General features: G+C 47.4%; 1 protein-coding gene across 2 annotated transcripts in view; it reads left to right on the top strand.

The window, feature by feature from the left end:
- RASAL2 (RAS protein activator like 2) overlaps window positions 1-26,833 on the top strand; it is a 77,232-nt gene that overhangs the window by 38,978 nt on the left and 11,421 nt on the right. Inside the window, exons 4-12 of one of the 2 annotated variants that reach the window (XM_027894177.1) lie at window positions 5,340-5,449; window positions 14,018-14,171; window positions 15,725-15,823; window positions 16,602-17,156; window positions 18,912-19,056; window positions 21,656-21,800; window positions 22,682-22,918; window positions 23,661-23,862; window positions 26,231-26,409. In XM_027894177.1, the coding sequence (XP_027749978.1) occupies window positions 5,340-5,449; window positions 14,018-14,171; window positions 15,725-15,823; window positions 16,602-17,156; window positions 18,912-19,056; window positions 21,656-21,800; window positions 22,682-22,918; window positions 23,661-23,862; window positions 26,231-26,409 (1,826 nt within the window). Of the gene's footprint in view, window positions 1-5,339; window positions 5,450-14,017; window positions 14,172-15,724; window positions 15,824-16,601; window positions 17,157-18,911; window positions 19,057-21,655; window positions 21,801-22,681; window positions 22,919-23,660; window positions 23,863-26,209; window positions 26,410-26,833 lie in introns of both variants that reach the window. The other variant, XM_027894178.1, reaches the window with a different exon arrangement.

Raw genomic sequence — 26,833 nt, forward strand, 5'->3', positions numbered from 1 at the left:
ATTAATGTGCTGTTTAACTTTTCTTCCGGATGATTAACAGGGATGTTAAGCAGAAGCAGCAGTGCCACTATCCCCACCACATCCCACTGGACCCTTTCTTCTGCCTTGATACTTTATCACTTGTTGTAATTATTCTTTTTAGATATTTAGATATTCCAGGTTTGCGTTGGGAGCTTTCACAAAGCTCATTTCCGTTCATTTTTGTAATTAGCACGTGCGTGCTGTGTTATCAGAAAGTGTTCTGAGGTGTTGGGCTGCTGGCTGGCTGCGTGCCAGGGGACCAAGGAGCCAGGGTCAGGAAATCATTGCCTACCCTTGCTGAGAGGCTCAGGTGACCCGCTTCTTGTCGTGGATGTTGTCTGTCACCGTTGCTTTGTTGTTCTTCAGCCAGACTTCTGACCTTTACTCCCTAATTCCTGGATAGGGGCTTTTAGGGGATGCTCTTTCCTTCTGCTGTGCCCTGTGTGGGCAGGCAGGTCCCACAAGGGCAGCCAGGCTCTGCTCCCAGTTGTGTCCGTGCTGAACTGGGATCTGAAAAGCTGATGTGGCCCTCCCTGGCTATCAGGTAGTTCTTGCTTCTTCATGAATTTTCTGGTTTAATTGCCAGTGACTTGGAAATTTGATTCCTTTAGCACTTTTGACTGCATATCATGCAGCACACAAGCAATCTTATAATGCATTTTATTAGCAGGTGTATCATCAGTGTATCCCCGTTACACTATCCTCTGCATTTCCTTGGGTTTCTTATTACTCTTCCTAAACTTGTTCATCCTATTCTGCATCCCTCCTGTGGCTGTAGACCGTTTTTCATTGGGAAGTTGAAATTGTTATCCGGCCAAATCTGCAGTGCTGTCCCATCAGGGGAAAAATATCTTTCCTGATCCTTGCTGTTGATCAGCTTGTGTCCTGAAGCGTGATTATTGCTCACTCTTGTTATTTTTAAACCTGACTAATGCAGCTACATATGTTATTCTTCCTTATATAAACACATAATCCTTTTTTAATCTTGCTGAAAAAAAATTTGTCTGTATAATATCTTGTGGTGGAGAATTGGATGGGCTCATTTATAGACAGCATTAGGAAAGGTTTCCTGACAGTCAGTCAAATGTGCTGCCTCTCATGTGAAATTGCCCCTTGGTTTTCTGATGTAACAGGGTGCATGAGGAGCTTAGGTAATTTCCATTCTATTTGTTTTATACATCTATAATCCCTTCTTGCTTTTGTTCCTAAAATAAATAGTTGGTCTTTAAAACATATCATTCGTAAATCCCCCTCTTGTCTGCCTTTAATCAGTTTATACTTCTGGAGTTCTGTTTTGTTCTAGTTTTCTTGCTGAGATGAGAAAATCAGGGGAGTGATGCATTAGGGAGAAAGCTATGGCAGATTTACGTAACACCACTCTACTTTTATCAGGCTTTATGCTTTGTTTGTACATCCAAACATGGTTTTTATTGTTTTCTGCCCTGTGCATGAGCCACCTCTTCAAGTGACATAGTGCCAGGTTTTTTGGCTGGGTTGATGGTGGAGTGTGACTGTGTAAGTCACTCTCTTGTTCTGTATTTTGCCTCCAAGGTGTATCCAGAGTTGTTTTCCTCTGCTTTTCTACTGTATGAGTGGCTGAGAGACTTTCTGAAGGCAGTCCCCGCTCATATTTTAATACTGAGTGTTATTGGGCTATAAGCAAACTTCTCCACCTCCTTGCCAGTTAGATTGGCCTTGTGGTGTTGTTCTGTAGGGAATAGTTAACTTCTCCATGTTTGCTGCTCGTTCCTAGAATATCCTGCTAGTTTTATCTTTCCATTTTCCAACCTGGCCATCTTCCCCTGCTTCTTTGCCTCCCGCAGCTTTACAATGTTGCTGGCACAGGAGAGCATTTTCACTTGGCTATGGCATTATATTTTTTTTCTTGATAGCTGCTTGTGAGCATCTTGAGAAATAAAAAGCTTCATGTCCTCACCACACAGAGCAGCGGGGAGGCAGTTCTGCTGTCATCCACGGTCACTGGAGGGTTGTCTTTGTACCCATCCAACCCTTCCCCTCGGAGAGGATAAGTCTCATGGCTCTGTAAATGAAGTTGCCCACCTGGTGTTATTAATAATGCATTGGTGCTCCTCATCGAGAATTAAAGATGTTCAAGATGCGTTGCAAAGCTCCCAAAGGCAAATGTGTTTGTCCTCAGAAAGAACCCATCGTAGGTGACAGCTTTGTGTGTAAGATGATCCTTTTTCTCACCCGTTTCACCCTGGTTTTAGTGCTTTGAAACTTCCACCGGTGCCACTGCGCTGTGTCAGTGGATAATTTGTGTTTGGTTATGTCCAGCTTTATTTGTTCATGGCTGAATTAACCTTTCCCTTTCGAAGCAACCAAGACAATCATTATTTATTATGCATGGGCTGTTCTCCCCAGGGTGAGGGATCGTTGTGTCTGTGGGAGCAGCAGCCAAGGAGTTTGAACAGCTCCTACTGGGGCTGTCTCTGAGTTTGTTGGACAGTTCATGTGCTGCTCTGAGGTTAAGGACAAGCAGACAGTTGGCATCTTTGGAGCGAGGATTTCCTAAAGCCAAAGCTGCCCTCAACAGCCTCCTCCCCTGGGTTGGAAATACTTGGGGGGGGTCAGAGTTTCTGTGCTTTCCCTGGGCAGCTATGGAGGGAAGTTCCAACAGCCTGGTGAATTTTCCCATCTCCTGTGGAGATCTTGGCAGAGTGAGAGTCAAGTCGCTTAATTTCCAAGTGAGATGAATAGAATTCTCAGTGGGATTGAATTATTTTTAGATGTTGTATCACTAGGGTTTCTCACCCCAGTGTTTGATGCTTTTGGGTGAGATGAGGAACCCGCCCTGAGCCTGTTCCACAGACTGTGTGTGTGTGCTCATGTTCCACTGCTCGCTCTCCCCGTCTCTCCTCTCCATCCCTGTTCCCCTAAACCTCCTGTGGTTCTGAGGGGAATTTGTATTGAACTTCGTCCCACTGAGTGTGACCCTCAAATCTGTCTCTCGAGGGATTAAGGCACAGTTCTTGTGCAGTTATTCTCTCGCTGGTCTCCTCTTGAAACACTGTGTTTACACGGTACTGATCTCTTCAAATTGCATCCTAGGCGATTTATCCAACCAGATATTTTGTACTTTTTTTTTATTAAGAACATAATCTCATCGTTTCTGGGAGTTTGGGTAATGAAGTTACTTATTTTTGTCCGAGGGTGTTTGGTTAAGCAGTGAAATTCCCGCTGTTTTGAAAGAAGTTTCATGATGATTCTTAAAGCTCAAACACTTCATTCCATTTAGGTGTAAGAACCACACAGGAGTCTGTTTTGCGTTGAAATAAGTATTTAAACGAAATACCCAGACAATAAGAAAAGCAATAACCATGGGTTTGTCTTTTTGATGATGCAAGCTGCATTATAAACCTTGGCAGGGATTTCTTCTTTACAGTAGCATGAGGAAATAAAACTTCCAGTTAGCTGGTGTTGCTGCAGAGAGAAGTTTGTTTTTCATCACTGCATCCTTTTTTATGTCTGCATTCAGTATTTAAAGGCATTTCCTTTGGCAAATGGAAGTCGGAAAAACTCTGCTCAGTTCTGGCACGTGTGAATTTTTCATGCTGCTCCCAGGTTGTCCATCTGTAAGCACTGGCTCTGCAGGAGCTGCCAGCGAGGTGCGCAGAGCAAATAATTGCAAATGTTTTCGAGCCTTTTGAGGATGACCAGTAAGAACACCCTTTGTTTGAATAACTTTTATCTTTAAATATGTTCTTATCCTATTTTTTTTAATAATTTTTTTTGTACTGTCAGCACTGGATAGCCCTGTTCATCCCCAGGCAGCATATTTGTTCCATTAGGGAGTAGATAATGTTCAATTAAAACCAGAACATGTTTCAGCAATGTTAAAGCAGGGACAGTTTAAAATTGTACATGCACACAAAAATGTGAATATTCACTGTCCTTCTCTGAGTAGGGTTTGGAACGATTCGATATAAATACTTTTGCACCCCTGCTGAATTGTGTCAGCTTTGTCTTATTTGCCCTTAAGGGGAGAAAAACATGTTATTTCATGTTTGCAATGTGAGAGGTGCTGGACTGAAGCCAGGGTCCACCAGGTCTGAATCCCTGTGGCTGGGTTTGTTACCTCTTATGCTGAGAGGTCAGCATATATGAAAGTGCCTTTGAAAGCTCTGTGCATCCTCTGCTTGAATTCCAGCAGTGGCCCCAAGAGAAGCCCAAGAGCATCTATTGATTACAGGGGTTTTTCAAAGGCACTTTTTCAACACCAGGACTAAGGGAAGTGCAAGATCACGGGCAGAGTTTGAGTGGCACACACACAGAGCTGAAAATGCTTCTTCCCTTTTCACGGTACCTTTTCCCCCAGCACCCTGTGTACATTTGTGGGGTGGGGTTTGGGGGTTTTTTTTTCCCCTATATTTAGATAGAAGGCCTTTTTCTTTTCCATTTTATCAGGAGAAGATAGCAACTTTCACCCCCGAGGAGCCTGCTGGCTGGAAAGCTTCAGAGATTGAAGGGCAGCCTTAAATGCAGCCCTGCCTTCAGATGCAGAGAACAGACTGCCCTTCCTCGGTTCCCTCTGTCTCCAGAGGTTTTTCAGACTTAGCTAGACCTGGTGTTGGTTAGTCTGACCTGGTGTTGGCAGTACACCCCCACTGAGCAGGAGATGATCCCCAGAGGCTCCCTCCCACTCACATGGCTTTGGGCTGCAATTGTTTGGTAAACAGTTGTATTTTTGAAAAGAGGTTTCTTGAAGATTTAGTTTATTTTTAGATCCTAAGTAGATTTCTGAGTTGAGCTTTCCTTCGTACCAACACCATAATTGATATCTGAAGTCACTGGTGTGTGAAATCTTGAAATTTTCAATTCTGGCAAGTGAGACTGTTGAGATTTCAAATTGCTCTAAGATTTAGCGTGCTGTATCTAAATTAAAAAGGAAAAGCTAAGTGCAATTGTGGGCACAATAGAAGCTCATAGTAAAAGACATCTGTACTCTTAAACTCACCAGGAATTAAAAACATGGCGTGTAAAGGGGAAGTAGGAACAAATATAATGAATATTAAATGGTAATTGTGGGGTTTCTCTTGTTTAAGAGTTGGAATTCACTGAAGTGCCCCCATAATGTGAGCAGGGCTAATTACTGCAATTGGAAGCAATTACACCCTGAAAGTGTCACTGACAATCCTGCTCTGCCTTCCTTCCTGCTCAGAGGAATCCCAGAGCAGGCTGTTCTGTGATGGGCATCACCGGGAATCACCGCTGCCCTCGGACTCAGAGGCAGCGCACTGATTGATTTATTACTGGCATCAGTTTCCCTGTCTCACTTCTGCATCTTCTCATTTTAGGGCTTCTTCAGCAAACGCCTCAAGGGATCCATCAAGAGGACAAAGAGCCAGTCCAAGTTGGACAGGAACATAAGTTTCCGTCTCCCATCTCCCAACAATTCCGAGGACAGGTAAGGTTCGGTGCCTCGCACAGCACGTGTGAGCACTCCCAGGAAGAGAGCAAGGAAGGGGTTTATTGTGCAGCTGGCAGATGGGTGGTTTGTGGACTGACACAGAAGTTTAGTGTACAATGTCCTGCTGATACAGGACTGCAAACTTTGCTGCTCTGAGCAGCTGTCGATGGGTTCGGGTTAAGCAGATGGACTCCAATATACATTTTGCTGCATCTGTCTCAATTAAGCTGCAGAGTTCCAATTCCATGATATAAAACCGTGGGATTGATCAGCTTTGGAGAAATTTGCCTTGCTGGAGGCAGTGCTTGCCTGCAGATCAGTGCTGTGGCTGAGATGAGGAATTGTGCTGGTGTGAGCAGGTCGGTTCCAGCAGCGCTGGAAGAGCCCCAAGGTGCCCAGTGCAGTTCAGGCACACCAAGGATCCTTGCTAATGGTTGCAGTGCTGGCATTTTAATTATTGCAGTGTTGCTGCAATGAACAAACGGTCTGTTTTTCAGAAAACTGGAAAACTCAGTAATTTCTGACCCTTTTAGTGCTTCATTTGGTGTATCCTTGTTTAGTTTTTGGCTGGCGATTCGGGCTGGGAATGGATTGTACATGAGGCAAGCAAAAGCTCCTACACACGGTGTTTCCTAACTATTTGTAAAGTCTCTTGATTGTTTTTATTAAACATTACTCTGTGTTACATTTCACAGTAGCCCAGCAGGAGAACTAGACTGAGTGAAAAACAGGTTGCCCCGCACTCGAGGCCATGCCAGGCTTCTGTGATTCTTACATTGTTTAGTGCCTTTTCCCTTCTCCTTTAGCAGAGTAGAATTCATTAGTTGTATCTGTCATGCTGTGCTGCTTCAGTCAGTGGTGCTGTCTTCTCCATCTGAAAGGCAGCACCATAAGATCAGGGATCTCCCAGCAAGGCTGGGGATGCTGGAGGTGTGTTAATGCCAGGAGTTACAGCAAACCCTGCTTCTTCCCCAGCTGTGACTGTCCATGGGGATGGCCTTGCTGCTACAGTCATGGTAATGTCCACCCAGTCTGCTTTCAGTCAAGTTTATTCTTATAAATCTCTATTTTCAGGGTGTTGCAACGTGGCTATAAAAGGAGCTCAAGTACCTGTTGTTTTTACCATTGTTTGTAACCAGCTTTGCTTGAATTTTTGTAATAAATATGCCACGAATAATCTGGTTGTCCTTCCTGAGCTTGGTACTTGTGCTGGATACTTTCTTCTGCACTGTCAAGGAAGTGCTATCATTCTGGGAAAGCCAATAAATGCAGCTATAATTAATTCCTACAACTCTGATTTAAGGCATGGTGTTAGACACAGCAAAGTCTCTTTAAAAACAGATCTACTCCCTGTCCCCTTCTACTCCCTGCCAGTGTTGGCACAAATTATCAGCTAGGCTCGAATGAAACGTGGATTTTCTCTGATGGCCTGCAAAGCGTAAAATCCAGGTGCTTTGTCACATGGTGGCATTATTGAACACAGCAGCTGACTCTAAGTTCATGAGGAGGAACTGCCACTCTCTCACCTTCTGTTCTCCCTGTGTTCTTCCTGAGTCTTGATCTGTTGCAGCAAAAACTTTCCTGTCCTACCCCGGTGAGTCAGCCCTTTCCCATTTTAAGCAGGTGGTTCTAGGTGATGTCATGGTGTTACACAGGTTTTGAGGGCCAGGTTGACTGATAGCATTTCTCTTTTCCTGTTCTGACAAATAGAAGAGCCCTGCCTTCAAAGAAAGTATTATACAGCTTTATAAATTAAAAATCTGCAAGGATTAGAAGGAAATAGAGGCTACTGTCGTATTGCTTTCCCATGCTTTTCAGATCTTTGGGTCCTGCTAAGAAAGTGGAGGTATTTATAGATAAATATCTCCAAAATTCTGGAGTAAGGAAGATTATTTATCCTGGTGTACGTTAAGATTTGGGATACTGTAACACTGCATGCCATGCTGAGTGGGAACAGAGGGTGGGTGGTGTCTGTTCAGAGCTGATTCAAAATAGAAAGGAGCCAGGAATGTCGAAGGGAGCAGTGATGGAGATGAGTTGCAGATTTTTCGTAATCAGATTTTCTGTTTCAGCAGAAAGCAGTTGGCCCACCTGCCCTTTCTGGCTGTTAACTTTATTTCAGTGCATCTGGGTTAGTGGATGGGGGGAGCGGAGAGAGCTGTGAATCAGCATCCAGGTGTACCACAGAAATCCACAGCCTCTCAGTCTGGAATTCACGTCCCTTCTGTCACTGGGGTTCAGGTTGTTCGCTGGGTGGTCTGTCGTGCTTGAAAACGCGTATTTTGCCTTTCCGAGGCACCGGTGTGGAAATGCTCGGGCTCTGCTGGGCTGTGACCCACGGCAGGTGGGAATGAGGCTCTTCAGGTGTGTGGCCAGTACAGCAGCTCCCCAGGTTGCCAAGAGCTCTCTCCGTGAGGTGACCTGGCACCCTGGCACCGCAGCAGCTTTCCCAGCTTCCCCAGCCTGTTTTCCCGCTGCATCCTTTGAGCCTTTCAGCGCGCACGTGTTCGTCCCTAATGTTTGTCATTATTAATTTGTGACATACTAATGAGGTTGTTACGTATTAATGAGTGTCATTAATATATAAAACGTGTTTTTTAAAAAAGCACGAGAAAAGACTTAATGAAAATTACGTTTGAAAGGAGAGACCAAATGAGTATTTTCAGTTTGAGGCCAGGAATTTGAGAATATTTGCAAGAGGACCAACAGTTTTGTTTACGGTGAGGGGACGAACACGGTTGGGACTGGCTGCATATGGTCTCGGCGACCGCAGCAAAGCCCTGCAGACAGCTGGGAGGGTTTTGCCCTGTTGGGATTTAGTGCCACGTGGGATTCCTCCTGCTTTGCTCAAAGTCATTTCATGGCATTACGAGAGAGCCGCGGCGCGGGGGCCGTGTGGGGCGCAGGATCCGCCGCGCGCTGGCTCGGAATGGGCACTGGCAGGTTGCAGGGAAGCAGGTAACCATGGCTCTGGGGTTCATGGTGAAACGGTGCCACTCCTCCAGCAGCAGCTTCTTCTACTTTCGGTGAGTTCTTGCTCCCCCCCTCCTCCTGTCTTTGCAGTGAGAAAATAGCAGCGATCGTGTAGGCAATAGAAGCAAAACTTGCCGGGTTTTTCGGGTTCGTGCCTGTTTAATGCCGGGTTTTGAAAAAGGGTGGGGGATTTTCACCCTGGGTTAGATGTCAGGATAGAAATCTGTGTTACACAATGCCTTATTAAGGCTTGACTCACTCTGAGCTTGCATCCATTCAGTATATCTGTTGCTATCAGCACGCTGGAGGATGGGGAGAGGGGAGGAGTGGTTTGTTTCTGGAGAGACGCCTCTCTCCTGGTTTGGTGGACGTGGTTCTTTCGGCCAAGCTTTTTTCAGTCCTCACACAGGTGTTTGGTTTTCAGTGGAAACTGAACAAGATCCCAGTGGCTGTCACAAACCTTCCCCTTGGTGCTGGGGTGCCTTGACCCCTTAATAAAATCATATTTCCTAATGGCCGATGCTTTTGTGCAAAGCCTGGGCTCCTCCACATGGCATTCACCTCTAGCTGAGCAGTGAAATGAAAGTGAATCAATTGAGCATCTCTGGTCCATCAAAAAAAAAAACAAAAACAAAAACAAACAATTGGAAACGTTAACAGCAGAGACCAGGAGAACTCTCCTGCTGTCAAATTCAGCCTGAGAGGTGTCTGTTAGGCAAGCTGTGATGCACAGGGAGAGTGGGCAGTCAGGGAAGGGCTTTGCAAATCCAGGATTCAAACAATGAGGCGGAAGACTGAAACAACAGGCTGAACAAAAGCCTCATCTCACCTGAGTAGAACTTGCAGCTAAATAAGTTACCCTAAGTTTCTGATTTTTGGGGGAGGGAAAAAAAAAAATTAATAATGAAACTGGTTAGACTTGTAGAATTGTTGACCAGGTAATGGGATGTTCAGCTAATTGGCAGTTGGAAAACGAAGCGGGGTGTGGTGCCTACAAAATGAAGGCTCGGACAGGGAAACCTGATGCTGCAGCCCTGGCAGAGCGGAGGTGCCTCGCAGGGGATGCTGAGGAAGGTACGGCCCCGCTCGGCATCGGCAGGGCTGGGAGCTGGAATGGCAGCAGAAAGCCCCCCTGCATCACAGCCCAGTGACGTGGCAGAGTGGCTAAGTATTGAATTTGCCTTTCTGATCTCGGGGAGCGTCTCTAAACACGCGGGGATTGTGCTGGAATTACGTGCAGTGTGCAGCTCCCCGCGAGGCCAGGTGGAGGCTTGGTTGCTTAAGTAGTTGGGTGCTTGAGTGTTCTCTCCTTCCCTGCCAGTTTGGTAAAGGAAAGTTCGTTTTTAAGTGTTTATTTTATTTAATCTTTCGGGTTATTGATGTCCACAGGCTTGTTTTCCAAGCCATGTAGTGCTCTCTCCCTGGTAAGCTCAATAATTGGAAGTCTTTTGTGCCTTGTAGGTTGGCTTTTAAATAGGTCAAAACCAGCAGGAGAGCTTCATAACCGGAGCAATTAGCATTTTAACCCTTTATCCTACGTGCCTTACAGAGGGTGGAATATAATAGAAGTTGGCTAATAGGCTGCTGTGTGCCATGGGTGGCCACTGAATGCCAGAGGTTCCCAGTTCCCAGCTTACAACTGAGATCTTCCTGTCGTGGAAAATTACTGAATTTCGGTGTGCAAGGAGAGAGGGTCAGCTAGGGGCTGGGCCAGCAAGATGGGATGGTTGGAGAACTCTTTTTCCAGTAGCAGTCACAGGTCAGTGGTTTGGGGCATTGTCTGGGCTCTGATTTAGAAGGAAATGATGCAGCTCTGAAGACCAGTACCCCCAAACAGGTGAAAAGAGGTGAGAAGTTTAAAATGTCCCTGACATGCTCCTCCTCTGCCTGTTTTTCCTATTGGAAAGAAAGAATGGAGAACACCTGTGTAAGAATTATTTGGTGCTTCGGTAACTGTTGGCTCTGAACTCCCACGTAGTTCCTTTGCAGTCTCTGTTGTAGACAGAAAAAGCAGCAGGATAAAAAGTTGATCTCGGGAGGTGAACTGTAATTTAAAACAGGATTTGTGTTGTTAATGGAGCTGTTTAACAGAAACAGATTTGTACAAACAACCCTTCCCCCACCTTTTGCATGTGTGATCTTCCTGTTTACAGTAATCTGCTTCCCTGGGATTACCTCTCTCCTGACAGAGACTGAGCAACACTCATTTTACCAGTAGCTTCCTACCTAATGCAGGAAGGACCCTGTTAATCCAGCCCCTCTGCTGGACATTGGGAAATAAATTCGTGGCATCTATGCCAAAGGGAAGCCAGCAAGCAATTTCCTTTCCTTGTTACTGCTTCGGCATATCAGATGAGGCTTTAAAGCTGCAGAGAACTATGACTTCTGTGTAATTATTGCCTACATCGATCGGGATGCTGCTGATTTAGGCACAAGCCAGTGATCTGCTTTGCAGATCTATCAATAGATGAAATCTATGCCGCGGTGCTTACAAATGCCTGCGCTTGTGTTTGTAAATGCATGCGGTTGCATCTACCCAGCAGCTTTACGGCTGTTGCCCTGATGTTTGTGGAAGACACAGCGCCAATTCTAAGCCACTTAACCAGTTTATTGAGCTGTTTTAAGTACAGCAACTTCAAGGGGTTGTTCGAACAGGGACCCTGAGTCGATGAAACTAGCGGTGCTCCAGCTGCTCTGCAGCAGACCCAGGTGCTCCCAGCTGCCCAGTCAGAGGAGCGATGGAGCGGAAGAGATGCTACTGCAAGGTGTAACTTGCGGGCTGGGATGTGGAGGCAGGGAGTGCAGGCACTGTGTGTACCTGCCCTTGCCCCTGCCCCGTCCCCAGAGGCTGTTTGGAGGCTTTCTGGGCAGATGACTCGCTCTCTCCCCCTGGCTTTAATGACCGGATCTCAGCAAATTCCTAGGAAAGGACGAGGAGGAGGGAACTTCCCTCTCTGGAAAGGTCACCTTTGCCACGCCTGCGGAGCGGCCTCCCCTCGCCTGCTGCCTCTCTGTGCTGCCAGCCCTCCCTAATCTCCTTAGGGGAGGCTGTGTCATGGCAACATGAGGCTGGGAGCCTCTCCTGGGAGCCTCTCTGAGCTCCCGTGGGGCCGGTGGGAGCGCAGCCACCGAGGAGAGAGCTTTGTTTTTCCTCCCTGGCTGCTCCCCCTGCCCCAGCCTATCTGCCTGGCAGGATGTTCGGCTGAAATCCGTAACCTGAGGCTTGAGGAAGAACTCCTCGTGGATTTGTCCTGTGCCTTTCTTCCTCCCCCGGCAGGATTTCTTGTCTGAGATGTAGCCCAGAGAAGGAAGTTTGCAGGGAAGGGCCGTGGCATGTGGCACCGCTATGGTTTGGGGATGCACTGCTAAGTGGCTGTACGATTGTTTCATGTAGGTCTGCTCGCCTTGTCTCGCTCCAAGTGCAGCCTCCGCTGAACCGGGATTTGCAAAAATCTCTTTTTCTTTCTCCTTTCCTTGGCAATTATTTATCTTTCCCTTCCTCTTCCTGCTCTTCCCACCACTCCATGCTCTCCTTCCTCAACCAGGAGCTGGCTGCAGGCTCTCAGCACCCAAGTGCTTCGTAAGGACTGGAATCGCTGAGAGTTTGGGGCAGGGACAGAAGCCAAGTGACCTCAGCAGTGCTTTCTTGAGAGGAGAAATTAGAGAGGATTTTGCAGAGATGGCATTAAAGTGGTGTATTGTGGTGTGTTTATTTTAGACTTGCCCTACCTTAACTGCAGCAAGTGCTCAATTATACATGGCTGAGGTTTTCGGTTTGCGTTGGTTCAGCTGCTGCTGGAACCTGTTAGAACAAAGCACAGCCTCGTACCAGGGCTGCTGCTTTGCATCTGAAATCAGTGTCTTTGGAATATTCCTCCCATCAAAGGGTTTTGCTGGCTGCACTTAGGTCATTCAATATATTAAAAGGGAACAGAGTTCTCCCCTTACTGTGTAATAAATCTTATCGTGTGTGAATCTGCTCAGATACCTTCAGCGTTTCATTCTGGACAAAAGAGCAGTCAGGTGAGCTCTGCTTGTTGCACTGCATGTACCCTTTGTGGTACCCAAGGTCTTGTTAAGAAGCCTTTTCCAAGTGCATGGGATTCTTTCCTCTTTGTTTCCCTATAGAGTTGGTCACAGGTAGGAGAATTTTGATTTAGCGAAGGACGCAGGATATGAGCTTTGGGGGTTTTTTTATAAGATTTGTAAAGGGAGTATACAAAAACTAATTACTTTTTGAAATTAAGGGGAAAAAAAAAAAAAGGAAATACTCTGAGGGTGGATGCAGGAGCACCACCCTTCTCTGTGTGATGTGTAGAGAGCTGATGCCTCTCTCACATCTGTTCCTTGTGCTCAGTCACACTTGCTGGATGGGCAGCTACATTATGGACACACTCTCAGGGATCACTGACCACAGAGGCTTCAATATCTTGGCAAAATCTAGACCTGCCAGGTAAGCAGCTCCTTTTCTGCTAAGCTGGGACTCTGTGCTCTTCCTGCTTGTTGGTCAGCTGTGAAGGCTTTGACTGAATTCCAGCCAGGAATTTTTCCCAGGAAAAATAAGATGTGCCTGTACATGGCATTTACCTTGAGATGCAGGCTGTGCCTCAAGTATTGTATCACTTTATTGCAGGAGCTTCTTGTCCAGGAGTCAGTTTGGAGTCAGAAGGAGCAGAGATGTCACCATGTCACCTATAAATGGGCACATTTTGCGCTGCTGTGTGACAGCAGAGCTCCCTGCTATGCACAAATGTTGCATTAAATCCAACTGGGAGAGAACACAAAGCGTTAGGACACGTTTTATAATGGTGCTGTTGCTTGCCAAAAGCTGTGCCATGGTGGAAGGAGGGATATGTCTTTGAGAAATATTCAAGAATTGGTGGGGACAAAGAGAAGGCTGCCTTGATAAAAAGGTGCTGTGAATTTGGGAGATAGCAGCTGTGGTGGAGCTCAGGGGTTTACAGGACAGTTGACTGAAAAGGAGGAGCCATGAGCGTTAGTCAGGAGAAGTTGAAAGAGAGTGGGTGCATCCAGAAAATGGGAAATTGTTCAAACTGGAAGAAGCCTGAGGAATGCAGGTGACTGACTTAAGCATTTGTGAAGTGGGAAGGAATTTGCATATTTGACTTTAATGTAAAAGTTTTGTTTGTTAAAAATCAAGAGCATCTGCTTTCATTCTGCACTGGTTACAGATTTAGGGGTCCGTGTGCTTTTTGCTGCTAACAGATAATAATTTTCTACTAATCCAGCTAGTAACAAATATTTTCAGTAGTATGTCCAAAGCAATCTATGGGTTTTCTTTAAATTTCAGCAGTTAAGTTCTGAACTTTTTGGTTTGCTGTTTTTCTTTCACTGACAGCTCAGCAGCTACAATTTCTAGGTCAGTGGGAATGGACTTCCTAGGCATGTGTAGCTGGATATTCCCTTGGGAGTCTGGGGTTACTGGCCTAATGTTATTTTCATAAGGTTTGCAGACTAATTGCAGAAGTTGTTCTGAATAAGCACCAACAAGCTGCAGCTTTGTCTGGGATCTTGCCAGCTCTTTTGGTAATGGTGAGAAAAGTGATGCTTCCTCTCCTCCTTGTCCTGCAGACCACGTGAGCTGCCCAAGCTGAAGGAGTCGCGTTCCCATGAGTCTTTACTGAACCACGCCAACACCATCGAGACTCTGGATTTCTCGGCAGAAGAAGCGGTTTACGTCAAACCGCTGCACAGCAGCATCCTTGGACGGGACTTCTGCTTCGAGGTGAGCTCCAGACACGCAGCTCTCAGCCTCCCTGAGCCCTTGGAGATCTCTGCTCCCGGACTTGGGAACTGGAAAATAGGTCGGCTGCCCTGCCGAGTTTTGGGTGGGGGCTGCTGAACCGGCACGTGATTTTCAAGTCCTTGAGGCTAATGGCATCAATCACTCAACAGGGAGGAATCTTTTTCAATTACCAGGTCTCCTAATTGAAAAAAATCTCTCTAATTTGATAAATATCTGAGCGCGTGTGGTTTGCGTGCAGTTGTCCAGTCGGTCCGTGCAGCGCAATGAACCTGCAGTAGTACGGTGTGTTCGCATCCAAATTCACCTACAGTTAAATTTAGAAAATTTACTGTAACCGAGAAATGGGCTTTCCAGTCAGAGCCCCCTTCCATTAGCACAGCCTGTTCTCCGAGGCTGCCAGAGGAGAAACCTCGGTGACCACGGACGTGCCCGTCGCGCTGTGGAGCGGGATCCAAAGATCCTTTTGCTCTTCCAGCCGTGGCTCCGAGCTCTGTGCCAGGAACAGGCCGTGTGTGTGAGCAGGGTGCTCCCCTCGCAGCTCCGACAGGGATTGTCACAGGGAGCCATCCATGCGTGTTTGGATGCAGCTGAGCCATCGTCACCTGCCCGTGGCGGGGCCGGGTGGCTCTCTGTTCTTCTGCAGGATTAGTCAGATGGGTCTAAACTTCTGGAACAAAGATCTGTTTACGGCCTGGAAAATTCTGGCAGTAAACCAGCATGTCGAGCTCTACTCCCTCGGGATGTATCCAGGGACTGTTCCTGTTTGCTTCAGCCTCGTTCTTCTGGTTGGAAGCACTCTGCAGCTTGCTTAGGTTTGGGGAGTTGGGTGGAAAATACTGGCAACGGCTTAGCTGTGACGCTGCAGCCTCAAACTGCTTTGTAATTGTGTGCACAAATGAATGGAAAGAGTAAATGAGGCCTGTCAGGCCACGTAACAGTGCAAGAAATGGAGGTGGTTCCCTCCTGTGGGAAAGCAGAGCTGTGTATGGCGGTGAGTGGCGTGGCTGCAGCAGAGCACAGCTCCCTCAGTTTGTTTTAGGCTGTTGCTGCCTATGTGGACCCTCGGAAATGCTTCTTTTATTTACTGAAGTCATCGTTTCCAGTGTGTTTTGCCTTATGTTAATGCACTGTTCGTTCTGCCTGCCCTTACACTGTTGGTAACCAAGTCATCTGCCTCTGGGCCTTGACAGGAGAAACAGCAAACTTTAATAGCTATGGATTAATTAACAGCTGTTTAAAAAAAAAAAAAATTACTGGTTGATTAAAGCTTTGTTTAAAAGTCTTTAAGAGAAGCCTCTGCTGCTCCCCGTATGTTTATTTAGTTTTAAATAAATTCAGAGGGTTTTTTTGCTCCCTGCATTTTGTGGGCCTTTTAACCTTTCCCCCTTTCAGGCTGCTGTGCCGTTCACCTGCCTTTTTTTTTCTTATTTACTTTGTTACTCGAGCACTGCTTATCTCCTTCCTCGCTTTTTGCAGCCTCTTACGTGTCTCCCAGGCTTGCCTGAACTCAGCCTGTCGTTTACCCGTTGCAGGTAACCTACTCCAAGGGCAGTAAATGCTTCAGTTGTTCCTCTGCAGCAGAGAGGGACTGGTGGATGGAAAACATACGCCGAATATCGCAGCCGATGAAGGTAATGGGAACTGCGGAAATAAGATTAGCGGAGGGATGGAGGTGGTGTGATTGGATTTTAGTCCGGTGTACCAGGGCTTCCCACAGATGCATCCTCAATTAATTTAGTCTGGGGAGCCATCCTCTCATCCGTGTGCCTAAAGCTGCCGTGTGCTGCTCCAGGGAGTGCAGTAGGTCAGACCTTTAGTGAGTAAATACACGCCCATCGCTGCCCCAGGGCCTGCCTGGCATCCTGCACGCTGGAGTTCTGCTGCAGTGCCCCCCAGGATGGGGCAGTGGCTTCCTAAGGGTCATGTTTTACTGTAGGGGCCCAGTTCGGGGAGGAAAAAAAAAAAAAGGCAAAGAACCCCCCACAAAAATAAAAGTAATTGGAGCTGGAGTGAGAAGGGGAATCTGGTAAGTCGCTCCAGAGCTGGCATCCCACCTCCCAGGGACAGGCAAACAGTGCTCTGGGAGTTACTCAGGAGAGTAAACAAGGCAGCGTGCCACACCAGTCCAGCAGCTTTCGAGGGGCTCCTGTGCAGCGTGTTTGTTTTCTAAAGTATTTCACATACAGCTTTTGAAGAAGAAAAATCTTCTGGTCCCCACCCTTGACCACACGAAAGACATCCCTTTACCTTTTTTTTAGAAAATGTCCAGTTTTCCAGAGATTCTGGTTCTCTCTGGATCAGTCTGATGCTGAGTTCTGGCACTGTCCTTACCTCGGACAGAAAAGGCTGCTTTAGGAGACAGAACTTTTCGGGATTGGGGATCAAAACCGAGCTCTCTCTTCTGCACAGGACAATTGCCGTCGAGCTGAGAACGTGCTGCGCCTCTGGATCATCGAGGCCAAGGACCTGACCCCCAAGAAGAAATACTTCTGTGAGCTGTGCCTTGACGACACTCTCTTTGCCCGCACCACCAGCAAAGCGAAAGCGGACAACATCTTCTGGGGGGAGCACTTCGAGTTCTACACTCTGCCGCAGGTTGAGAGCATCACGGTCCACATCTACAAGGACGTGGAGAAGAAGAAGAAGAAGGACAAGAACAATTACGTGGGGCTGGTCAACATTCCCACGGCCAGCGTGACCGGTCGCCAGTTTGTGGAGAAATGGTACCCGGTGAGCACTCCTACAGCCAACAAGGGGAAGTCTGGGGGGCCTTCCATTCGGATCAAGTCCCGTTACCAGACCATCACCATCTTGCCCATGGAGCAATACAAAGAGTTTGGAGAGTATGTTACCAGCAACTACAGCCTGCTGTGCTCCGTGCTGGAACCCGTGATCAGCGTCAAGAACAAGGAGGAGATGGCTTGTGCCTTGGTGCACATTCTTCAGAGCACTGGGAGAGCAAAGGTAAGCACAGGTGACTCCTGTTGGAGCGGCTCTGGCTACTGATGGGTGATTTCAGGTGGAAACTGGGGAGCCCATGGCCGTAATCAGCAGCAGAAGGTGCTGTGTACAAAGTGTAAGCGTGGGAAGTTCAGATCTTCGTGTTCTTCTGAAAAATTAGGGCCTACACTTGAATGTTCAGGAACCTTTCCTGCATTTCTAAAATCAGGGTGTAGGTTAGGAGTCAAAAAAGCAAGAGATTGATAAACTGGAGAATTCTCCAAATAGAATCTTCCCTAAATAAGTCTGTGATACAATGAGCAGCGGGTGCCAGCGCTGAGTCAGCGCCGAGTCAGCAAATCGATGCCGGCATCGATTTGGCCGGCGTTTAAACAGCCACTTGGAGATTCTATACCGAGTTAATGGTGATCCCACCTGCCCCAAGGATGTTGCTAGGACTTGTGGGTGCACACTGATTCCTTCACATGGATTGTGGGAGAGTTATCCTGCGGGTCCTGGGCAATTCTGAGAAGCATTAAGGGACGCTGATTTATCCGGGAGCCGCCTCCGGCTGGGGGTGTGAGCAGTGCCACGCTCTAGTCAGCTCCTTGCAGTGAAGCCACTTAGAGCAAGTTAAGCCCAACCAACCACAAGTCAGAGGGACAGAGAGGTGGAAGGATGGCCATAAGCAACATCCAAGAGACAGCCTCATTTAACTGTTCCAGAAGGGTCCTTTTCTGTTTGCATAATCACACGCCCCTGGCCGTACGTCTCGGGGAGGCTGGTGCTCTGCGACAGTGTGTGATAGGAGTTCGTTCCTTAGCAAGTTGTCTGAGAGAAGCTGGTAGCTGGGATTGTATTGAAATCCTGCTGGAAAAAAGGCTCTGGATCCCTGCAGATCCAGCTGTTACAGCTTTGCATTCCTGGTGTGTGAAGCACCGAGTGGTTCAGGCTGCCATTACCTAAAGCTCCCAGGAAGGTGCATTTCCAGTTTCTGGTGGGGATGCAGCTGCATGTTCCCAATTTGCACCAGGTGAAAAGAACTCTCTCGCATTTTTTTTGAAAAGAAATAATGGATTGGAAACCAAGAGTACTAAATGTCCTTGACTCACACAAAGTTATCATTTCAGGAAATAAGTATTACTGTAGAATTAGACCTTATATCAAGAGGTTATTCTCTGTATCAAGGCTTGCTGATAGTTCCTGTCTGGGCAGTTGAATACAGTTCAAGTTAAGTCATATAGATCCACAGCAAGTACGATAACTTCTTTTTCCCCAAATCCTGAACCCCTTTTTTTGTGAATTATTATGCCATACTTCTTATTTCATTTTCACCAAGCTGTAAGAACTTATGCCTCACTTCCAACCTGGACTTTTAAGTCCCAACTTTGTATGGAATATTCTGTATAAAAATATAAATATAATAGCACAGTTTGTTTCATCAGACAAAGCCACAGATAAACCGGTGAGGGGTTCTGTTCAGGAGCTAAACTGAAACACGAGCTTGGCTATAAAGGTTTTATTTTAGAGACTGTTGCTTCTCCTTTTATAATTTGTGATCTGTAGCATTTTGTAAGTATAATAAACCCAAGAGGAGCTGTGGCTATTTCCTTGGCCCTTATTTCACATGTCAGCTGCACACCCCTTGTCCCAAGCTGAGCAATTATTTTCAGTAATCCTCTGGCTCCTCTGTTTACCCATCCTTCTGGGCTTCTGCAGTTAGCCTGGCACGACTGAGTCTGGTTAAAGCAACCTTTGCCATCTGACCTTTTTCTTCAGGACTTCTTGACTGACTTGGTGATGGCTGAGGTGGATCGCTGTGGGGAACATGATGTCTTGATCTTCAGGGAGAACACACTTGCTACCAAAGCTATTGAGGAGTACCTCAAGTTGGTAGGACAGAAGTACCTTCAGGATGCACTGGGTAAGAAAGTCTGGTATGGAGACAGCAAAGCACACTCTTGTCTTGCTCTCAGTGCTCTTCCTCCACATGGAGGAGGGTCCTTTTTGGTGCCTGCAAGAGGAGCACCCAGGGCAAGGGCAGGCTTGATTTGACGTGGCTGAGTCCCTCTTAAAGCTTGTGTTACCACGGTCTGTCTTCCTGGGTAACTTTTCTCTAGTGTCATGAAAAGGTGTAACACTGCAGTTTCTTTGTGGGCAGTGGTGATTGTTCCATCTGATAAACAAACAGGCTTAAAAAAGGGATTGTGAAACAGTGTCCTTGGAGGAAGAAGGCCGGGGAGTGAGGCTGCAGGGCTGCCGAGCATCCCAGGGCAGGAGATGGAGATGTATCCTGTCAGGGGAGCCTCCTGCCTGTGTTTATCCCAGGTGCTCATTGTTCACTGCCTCATTAAAGCTGCCTGACCAACCTGGGATCTCCTGCTCCGTTCCCCCCGCAGGGTCTTAATGTCCACAGTTATGTGCTGGGGTGGATTCTGATATTTGTATTATTGTCCCACTTGCACCAAAAGGTTCTGCTCTAGTCATAAGGCGCTGCCTTGGGAATTCCTGTCCCCCCAAATGCAGCAGGAGCACACTGTTTTCCACAGAAACCCTGCAGTCAGCTTTTACCAACTCTGCACAGTCTGCGTTATCCGCCCATCCCCCTGCTCTTTCTGGGGTGAGGAAAGCTTTGGAAATTGATACAAGGGAAACAAGATCAGGCCAAAGCCAAGTCCCACACCACATCCTTTCAAAAAAAAAAAAAAAACCAAGAAAAAGAAAAACAAAAAAAAAAAGCCAAGCAGCTTGCTTTCCCAGCAGTCTCGCTTGTCCTCAGCAGTCCCAGACGCTGCTGGCAGGGCATCAAGGAGATAGATAGCTGGCTAAATTAGTGCTCCAAGGGTCAGCATAGTCAGGTCTGTGATTATATCCAGTTTGGCCATTTCTGAAGTGTAATGAGCCTGTTCTGGTGCTCTTACTCTCCTGGGTGGAACCGCTGAGCGTAAGTGGCAGTCGTCGGCTCTTGCCCGGTCCGGGGAAACGAGCACCGTGGTACTTTGTGCTGCACTTCCCAGCAGGCTGAGCCATCATCAGCTGTGGGACCGCTCCATTACATCTGACTGCAAGCTCCTTAATGTGCAGTAATTGCATCAAAATATTTTAACATTAATGACTTCTAATACATCATTTAGCGCTGAGTGATAAGATGGTAAATCACAGACAGGAGAGATGGAAAAATCCCCCTAAGGTCGTCCAGCCTGTCTGTGTCTCGGGGCAGCACTGCTCATGACAATATCCCCATCGAATCCTTTATCAGGTTCTAAATGTCATTTTGCTCAGCTGCCATGTTCTGTGAAAGGATTGATGACACCACAGTTGGTGTTGGAGATGTGACACATCTGTAAGGACATATTAGATGTGATTAAGGCAGGGTCTCGTGGGCCACAAGGAGTAAACTATGAAATGTGTTTAAGGAAGAAAAATACTATCCAGTAAGCAACAGTTAGAACAGAATTGGCTCAACAGAGGTGATGCCAAGAGTTTTGCAAGGAGGTGATGGCCTAGATGGCCTTAGCCTGAAATTTTTTGGACCCTATCACAAAAAAAAAAAAAAAAAAAGAAAATATGCTGCCTACTTTGCTTGCAATAACACACTGCTGAGTTGAGATCTGGGGAGGGGTGGGAGGTGTTTGAGGAAGACAAAGGCTGAAAACAAACCCCTTTTGCACAAACAAGCCTTGTGGCATTTGCTGGGAGCCAACGAGATCATCTGAGGAGATGAACTCGAAAGACATCGAATCATTAAATCAGTGAATAAAGAGTTTTTCCAAGTGAACACCAGCAGTTTGAAAACCACTCAGTGTGCCTGCATATAGAAGAGGGAAACTAGTGAGCAGTTCATTCCAGTATGTGAGACAAAGGCAGCTTCATCTGGTTTGTGCGTGTGCAGCTTCTGTTGTGGTGCTGTAAGGGGAGGGTGACAGAAATGCCAGGGAGTTTGAAAGATGCAGGCTATAAAAATGCTGTAAGGTGCTGATATAAGAGGCTGTGAAAATTAGCAGCATCCAGCTAGAACTCAGGTATTACTCTTACTCAAGAGCAAGGTGACACTTTTTTTAAAATTAGAAAAAACTGCATATTTAGAAATAATGTAAATAAATATCATCGCCAGGTGCGTTTCCTGGGGAAATTACAAAGACAAAGTAACACAGAGCTTCATTTCTCAGACCGTGGATAATTTTATGGCTGATAACACGGTTTGAATACAAAGTGAAATCCTCCTCTTCAGGCCCCAAGTGAAGTGTCTGCAGGGTTGCTAAAGCCAAGCCATCCTGTTTTTACACCTGTACCTGGGGACAGTGAGGGCACAGGAGGCTGAGGCATCAGAGCTCTGGCCGTGCTCTGCCTGGACAAGGCTGGGAGGAGTCCTGTCCCCAACATCTGTTGTCTGGAGGCTGTACTGCAGACACTGGCAGCAGGACAGGCAGTTGCCAAGGGAAGACATAATCAGGATTTAAAGGTGTGTCAAGTAGGCTTTTCCTGTGTCCAGCCCTGTTTCTCATCCTCTTCCCTTTTTCCAGGGGAGTTTATCAAGGCTGTGTATGAGTCAGATGAAAACTGCGAAGCGGACCCCAGCCGTTGTTCTCAGAGTGAATTAGCAGATCATCAGTGCAACCTGAAAATGTGCTGTGAGCTGGTCTTCTGCAAGATTATCAATTCCTACTGGTAAGGCATCTTCCCTCCCCTTCTCCCTGTTTGCTCAGGGGGTGCCTGTTCCTCCCCTGACAGTGAGAGAACAGCAGTGGCTCAGGGAATGAGCACAGACCCATCCACCTTCCCAGACTCCCTTCTTTCCCCTCCTCCACCTTCCTACGTGTGGCACCATATTGCAGGTGGAATCTGTGCCCAGGTTGAAGGGTCCCAGCCCACACACACCATGCCTGCAGGAGCTTCTGCCCAAATCCTCTGCCAAGGGAACACGTACTGAGTGTGACTGGATAAGGAGGGAATAAAGTGGGGAGATGAGAGCCCAGCTTGAACTTGGCATGAAAAGCCGCAAGTTTGGATGTGTACAGGAAGCTTTTAGACGCTTCAGGTGTGTGGAATTGAACAGGAAATCACAGGGAGGAAGTGCTGGCAGAGAGATTTCTATTAGTCTCTGTTTCTGAGGAGCAGTGAAAGAAGAGGGGCCTTTCTGCTCCAGAACGAAGCACATGCACAGTATTGAGAGCTTAACAAGCGAGGTAAGACTGTCAGTTATGGAGATGAGTTCAGTTTGTTTTCAGTACTCCCAGCACCCTGTTTGCTCCAGGGTAGCAATGGCTAAGTAGTTCTTAGCTTGCAAATCAGCATGTCTGGAAATGGCTTCACTTAACTCATATGAACAAGGGATGCTCTAAAGACTGCTTAAGTATCACCAGATTAAATGGGGATCTATGAATAGATGCCTAATGACATTACCTAGCCTAGAGAGAGAAAAAGGGGAGGTGAAAAAAAAGAGCTGATGATGTTTTCTCGCAGATAATTACTGCAGGTGACTGATCACCAGTTCAACTTCTCGCATCTCGTCGCCGTGCGATTTCATTTCCCGGTGTCTTGTCTTTCAGCGTGTTCCCTCGCGAGCTGAAGGAGGTGTTTGCATCCTGGAAGCAGCAGTGCCTGAACAGGGGCAAGCAGGACATCAGTGAGCGCCTGATCAGTGCCTCTCTCTTCCTCCGCTTCCTGTGCCCTGCCATCATGTCCCCCAGCCTCTTCAACCTGATGCAGGAGTACCCTGACGACCAGACCTCTCGCACGCTCACCCTCATCGCTAAAGTCATCCAGAACCTCGCCAACTTTGCCAAGTAGGTGGTGGGCGACGAACCTGAAATCTGTGGGGTGCCAAGCAGAGCCCTCGTTCCCGGTCGTGCTCACAGCCAGCTGATCCTCTGGTAAAACAAAGCCAGTTTAGAGAAAAAGGAAACTCGTCACTTGGGTGTGAGTGCTGTTCCCCTGGAGCCACCTCAGATCATTTCTCCTTTTCACACACACACTGGAGCTGTGTTGGGTTCTGTGGAGGGCACACGATGTAAAGCCAGGAAGAGTTGTGCATTAGCAGAATGCACGACAGAAGCCTGTTCCCACCCAGGATCATGATTTTCCCCCTTTCTTCCTCCACAATTCCCAGCTGGACGATACAAAGGGCATGGCACATCTCTTACAGGGGAGCAGATGCGCAGAGAAGGGAAGGAGAGGAGGACTGTCTGTGGGAGAGAGAGAGGGGAGAGGTGTGTTGAGCCCTTGGCTGTGATATGAACAGTGAATTAGTAGTATTTAAATAAGTCCAAGAAAATAGAAATTGTCCATGTGGTTTCTTTGCCTCCAAGGCTTCAAAATCTTCAGATTTTCAAGATCTCCAGATTTTGGAGTCAAAATCTCCAGATTTTGAAATCTTCCTTTTTTTTTTTTTTTTAAGCACTCCAGATCTTCAGAAAGACAGGTCTAAAGTTCAGTGTTTAAGTAAACTGTCTGCAAGCACTTATACTCTATATTTTGTGTGGAGGTTTTAACGACTGGATTTTCCCCCCCCACCTCCCTCCCCTGCAGGTTTGGTATCAAAGAAGAGTACATGGCCTTCATGAACGAATTTCTGGAGCACGAGTGGGGAGGAATGCAGCGTTTTCTGAGGGAGCTCTCTAACCCAGATACCATCTCCAACATGCCCGGATACGACGGCTACATCGACCTGGGCAAAGAGCTCTCGGTGCTGCATTCCCTCTTGTGGGAGGTTGTGTCCCAGCTTGATAAGGTAAAGCCCTTTGGAGGCCTGGGAGGGTGGATCTAGGGATGGTATCGTAGCAACAGTAAACACTGGGAAATATCAAGGGAGCAGCTGAAGCCAAGAGCTTTGGAGGGGAATGTTTTGGGGGGGGATATTTCACAACTGTTCCTTCCGCGATTGCGGCTCAAGGCCTGGAGCGGGGCACGTGAAGTGGTTGTGGTTGGGCTTGGGCAGCACTGCAAACACTTTGGGGAGCCTTCAGGAAGGTCAGGTGGTGAAGGCAGCACTTGAAAGTACACCTGGAATTCCCTGAGCAGCCAGTCCTTTCTCGTAAGCGAGCTGGAAAGAAGGGAGGTGTTTGGGCTGAGGCAGTGGCAGTGCTGCAGTGCCCTTTTGGTGCCGAGGGAGGTGCTTTGCTGGGCACCAGGCCCTCCCCCAGCTCTGGTGGAGCAATGTGTTGGCCCTGCAGAACTTGTTCTCATCAAGGACCTGATCCAAAGCCTGCTGAGATGGGCTCATTTCCGTAGTCTTTGATTTTGGCATACAAGGGGATGCCGTGTGATAACCTGGATGCGCTCCCGAGTGCCATCCTGTAACAAAGCAAGATGCTTTCTGCTGGGGGCTGTGCTGAGGTCCAGGTGCAGCGTCCGGCTTCTGTTCTGATCCCAGCATTCACCACCAACAATAAACACCACTTCCATTTAGCTGCAGAAGGAGGAAAGGCAGGAGTTTGCTCTTCCTTAGCTGTGTGGCTTTGCAGGGTCCAAAATCATTCAAACCTTGATAGCAGAGGTAGTTGATAAGGCCCAGAAAAGCTGAGCTGTGAGTCCTTTCTTTTTTGCAAGTGCTTGGACCCGTTCCATATTTCAACTTTTAGAGGTGCATTATTTTGTCCATATTCCATTTATATTATTCTTTCTTTTGAAACTGGAGAGGTGAGGTGAATGGCAATGCACTCAATATTTTTATTGCATTAAGGCTTGCCAAAATAGTTATTTGTTGAGTATCTTTATTTTCTCACAGTACATTATTTAAAAGAGAAAACTAAAAACTGAGCTTGTTGCATCAGAGTAAACTGAAATGTCCTTGACTCAAAAAGACTATGTATTAATCTTGGTTTGATAACAAGCTGTGATCTTGTTTTTCCATTTCCCTCGTACGTGCACACAGTGTACTTTCCAAATGTATGGATCTGCATTGCCCTTTTCCATAGGTTAGGCATGTGGATCTATCCTAGCAGGCCCTTGGGAGCTGGTATAGGGGTTTGCTAAAAAGAGAATTGAGGGGTAAAGTTACATGCAATATAGCTCTACTGCAGGGAATGACTGGGAAATGATGAGAGAAGTCACCTCTGAGATTTTAATAGCCACAGAAATGTCTGTAAAGAGACCTTTCTCTGGAGCCCAACTGAATACCTGCCTACAGGAAAATAAGGGTATCTTCGAGAAGGGCATTGATTTTGTAGCAGAGTTTTACTTTTTGTGTAAATCTGCAGCATCTTCACCTTCTTCCTGCAGTCCCAAGAGCCTGGAGATGGCCTGTAGCTGATACCCCAGCAGTGGCCCCAAGGGGTGAGGAAGCCAGAGCCTGGAGGAGCAGCCTTCCTTGCTGAAGGCCAGCTGCTCTCACCCCAGGCCTGGCCAGCACTGAGCTAACCTGTAACTGCAGCCACACATTTAATCCCATGCTGGTAGGATGATACTGGGATATGAGGATCTTTGGTGCTCTCATGCAGTTGTTTCTCACGTGTAGGTAGGGAAGAATGGCTTCACTGTGTGCGCCAGGAGAAGGCACCGGTGCAGGATGCCAAGAGTGACAGGCTTATGAGATAAAGAAAACCTCCCCTTTCCCCATCACCCTCAACCCCTGTGATCCCCTCACGATCCCCTGGAGTGCTACATCCCCTTGTCTGTTGGCATGCATTTCCTTTACCACACGACACCCTCTGCCTGGAAAGTTCCCCACACTGGCTGGATCTGTAGCCTTTGAATGAATGCCCTTCAATGAGCAGATGCCGTAGTTTTTTCACTTTGGCCTCACCCACCCTTGGACTTAGTGTGCTTTGCATGATAGTTTTGCATTGGAATGGCAATAGTTTTGTTTTATTGAGCATGTCTTTTATTTTTGGGGGGTCAATCCTAATTTCTTTTCTATTTCCTTTTCTTTCCTCAATGTCTGCCGCACCCCGTTTCGTCTCCTCCATCCATCTGGTCGCCGGCGTTGCGCTGCTCCATAACACACTGCATTCCGATCCTGGCACACCCGCACACAACCACCCACCCTCCTTCCTTCCACCTCCATCCCTCCACCTCCGGGCACCGCTACCAAAAAAATCCAAACCCCGGCGGATGTCGTGGTGCTTGTATCCAATTAGGGTGAAAATTCCTTCCTACAGGCAACCGTGGCAAAACTGGGACCCCTTCCTCGTATTCTCGCGGATATCACAAAAGCAATGACCAACCCCACACCAACGCAGCAGCAGCTGAAGCGTTTCACTGAGCACAGCTCCGCTCCAAACGTCACGGGAAGCCTCTCCTCGGGACTTCAGAAGATAACCGAGGACCCCACCGATGGGTATGTCCCAACCAGGGCTGGAGGGCAGGTGTGTGTGGGGTTGTTGAACCTGTGAAGAGCCGGAACAAGACGATCCAGAGCAAGGTCCCCTTCCGACCCTTCTGTGGTTCTGTGATTCGTCACCTCAACTGGCTGCCCAGCCCCGCTGTGGAACGGGGAGCTCGGGCCTCTCTCGGGGTGGCACTGGGGACCTGAAGCTTTGGACTTACCCAGGACTCAACCACCTCTCTGGGAGTCAGTGACTTAAGCTGCTAAAACCAATTTTAGGATTTACTGCCGGCCTGGGTGTCCAGATGCACAGTCAGCCATTGTGTTTCCTTCTGGCCAGCAGGCTGCTTATTTACTGCTGATGGAAAAACTGAGCTGTAGGTGGAACTTATTACTCGTGGAACAGCAAAACTAGTCCCTGCTGTGTTTAGTGCAG

The sequence above is a fragment of the Empidonax traillii genome, unplaced genomic scaffold, assembly GCF_003031625.1.
Source record: "Empidonax traillii isolate 1590-97213 ecotype Southwest subspecies unplaced genomic scaffold, ASM303162v1 scaffold419:size1009643, whole genome shotgun sequence".
NCBI lineage: Eukaryota > Metazoa > Chordata > Aves > Passeriformes > Tyrannidae > Empidonax > Empidonax traillii.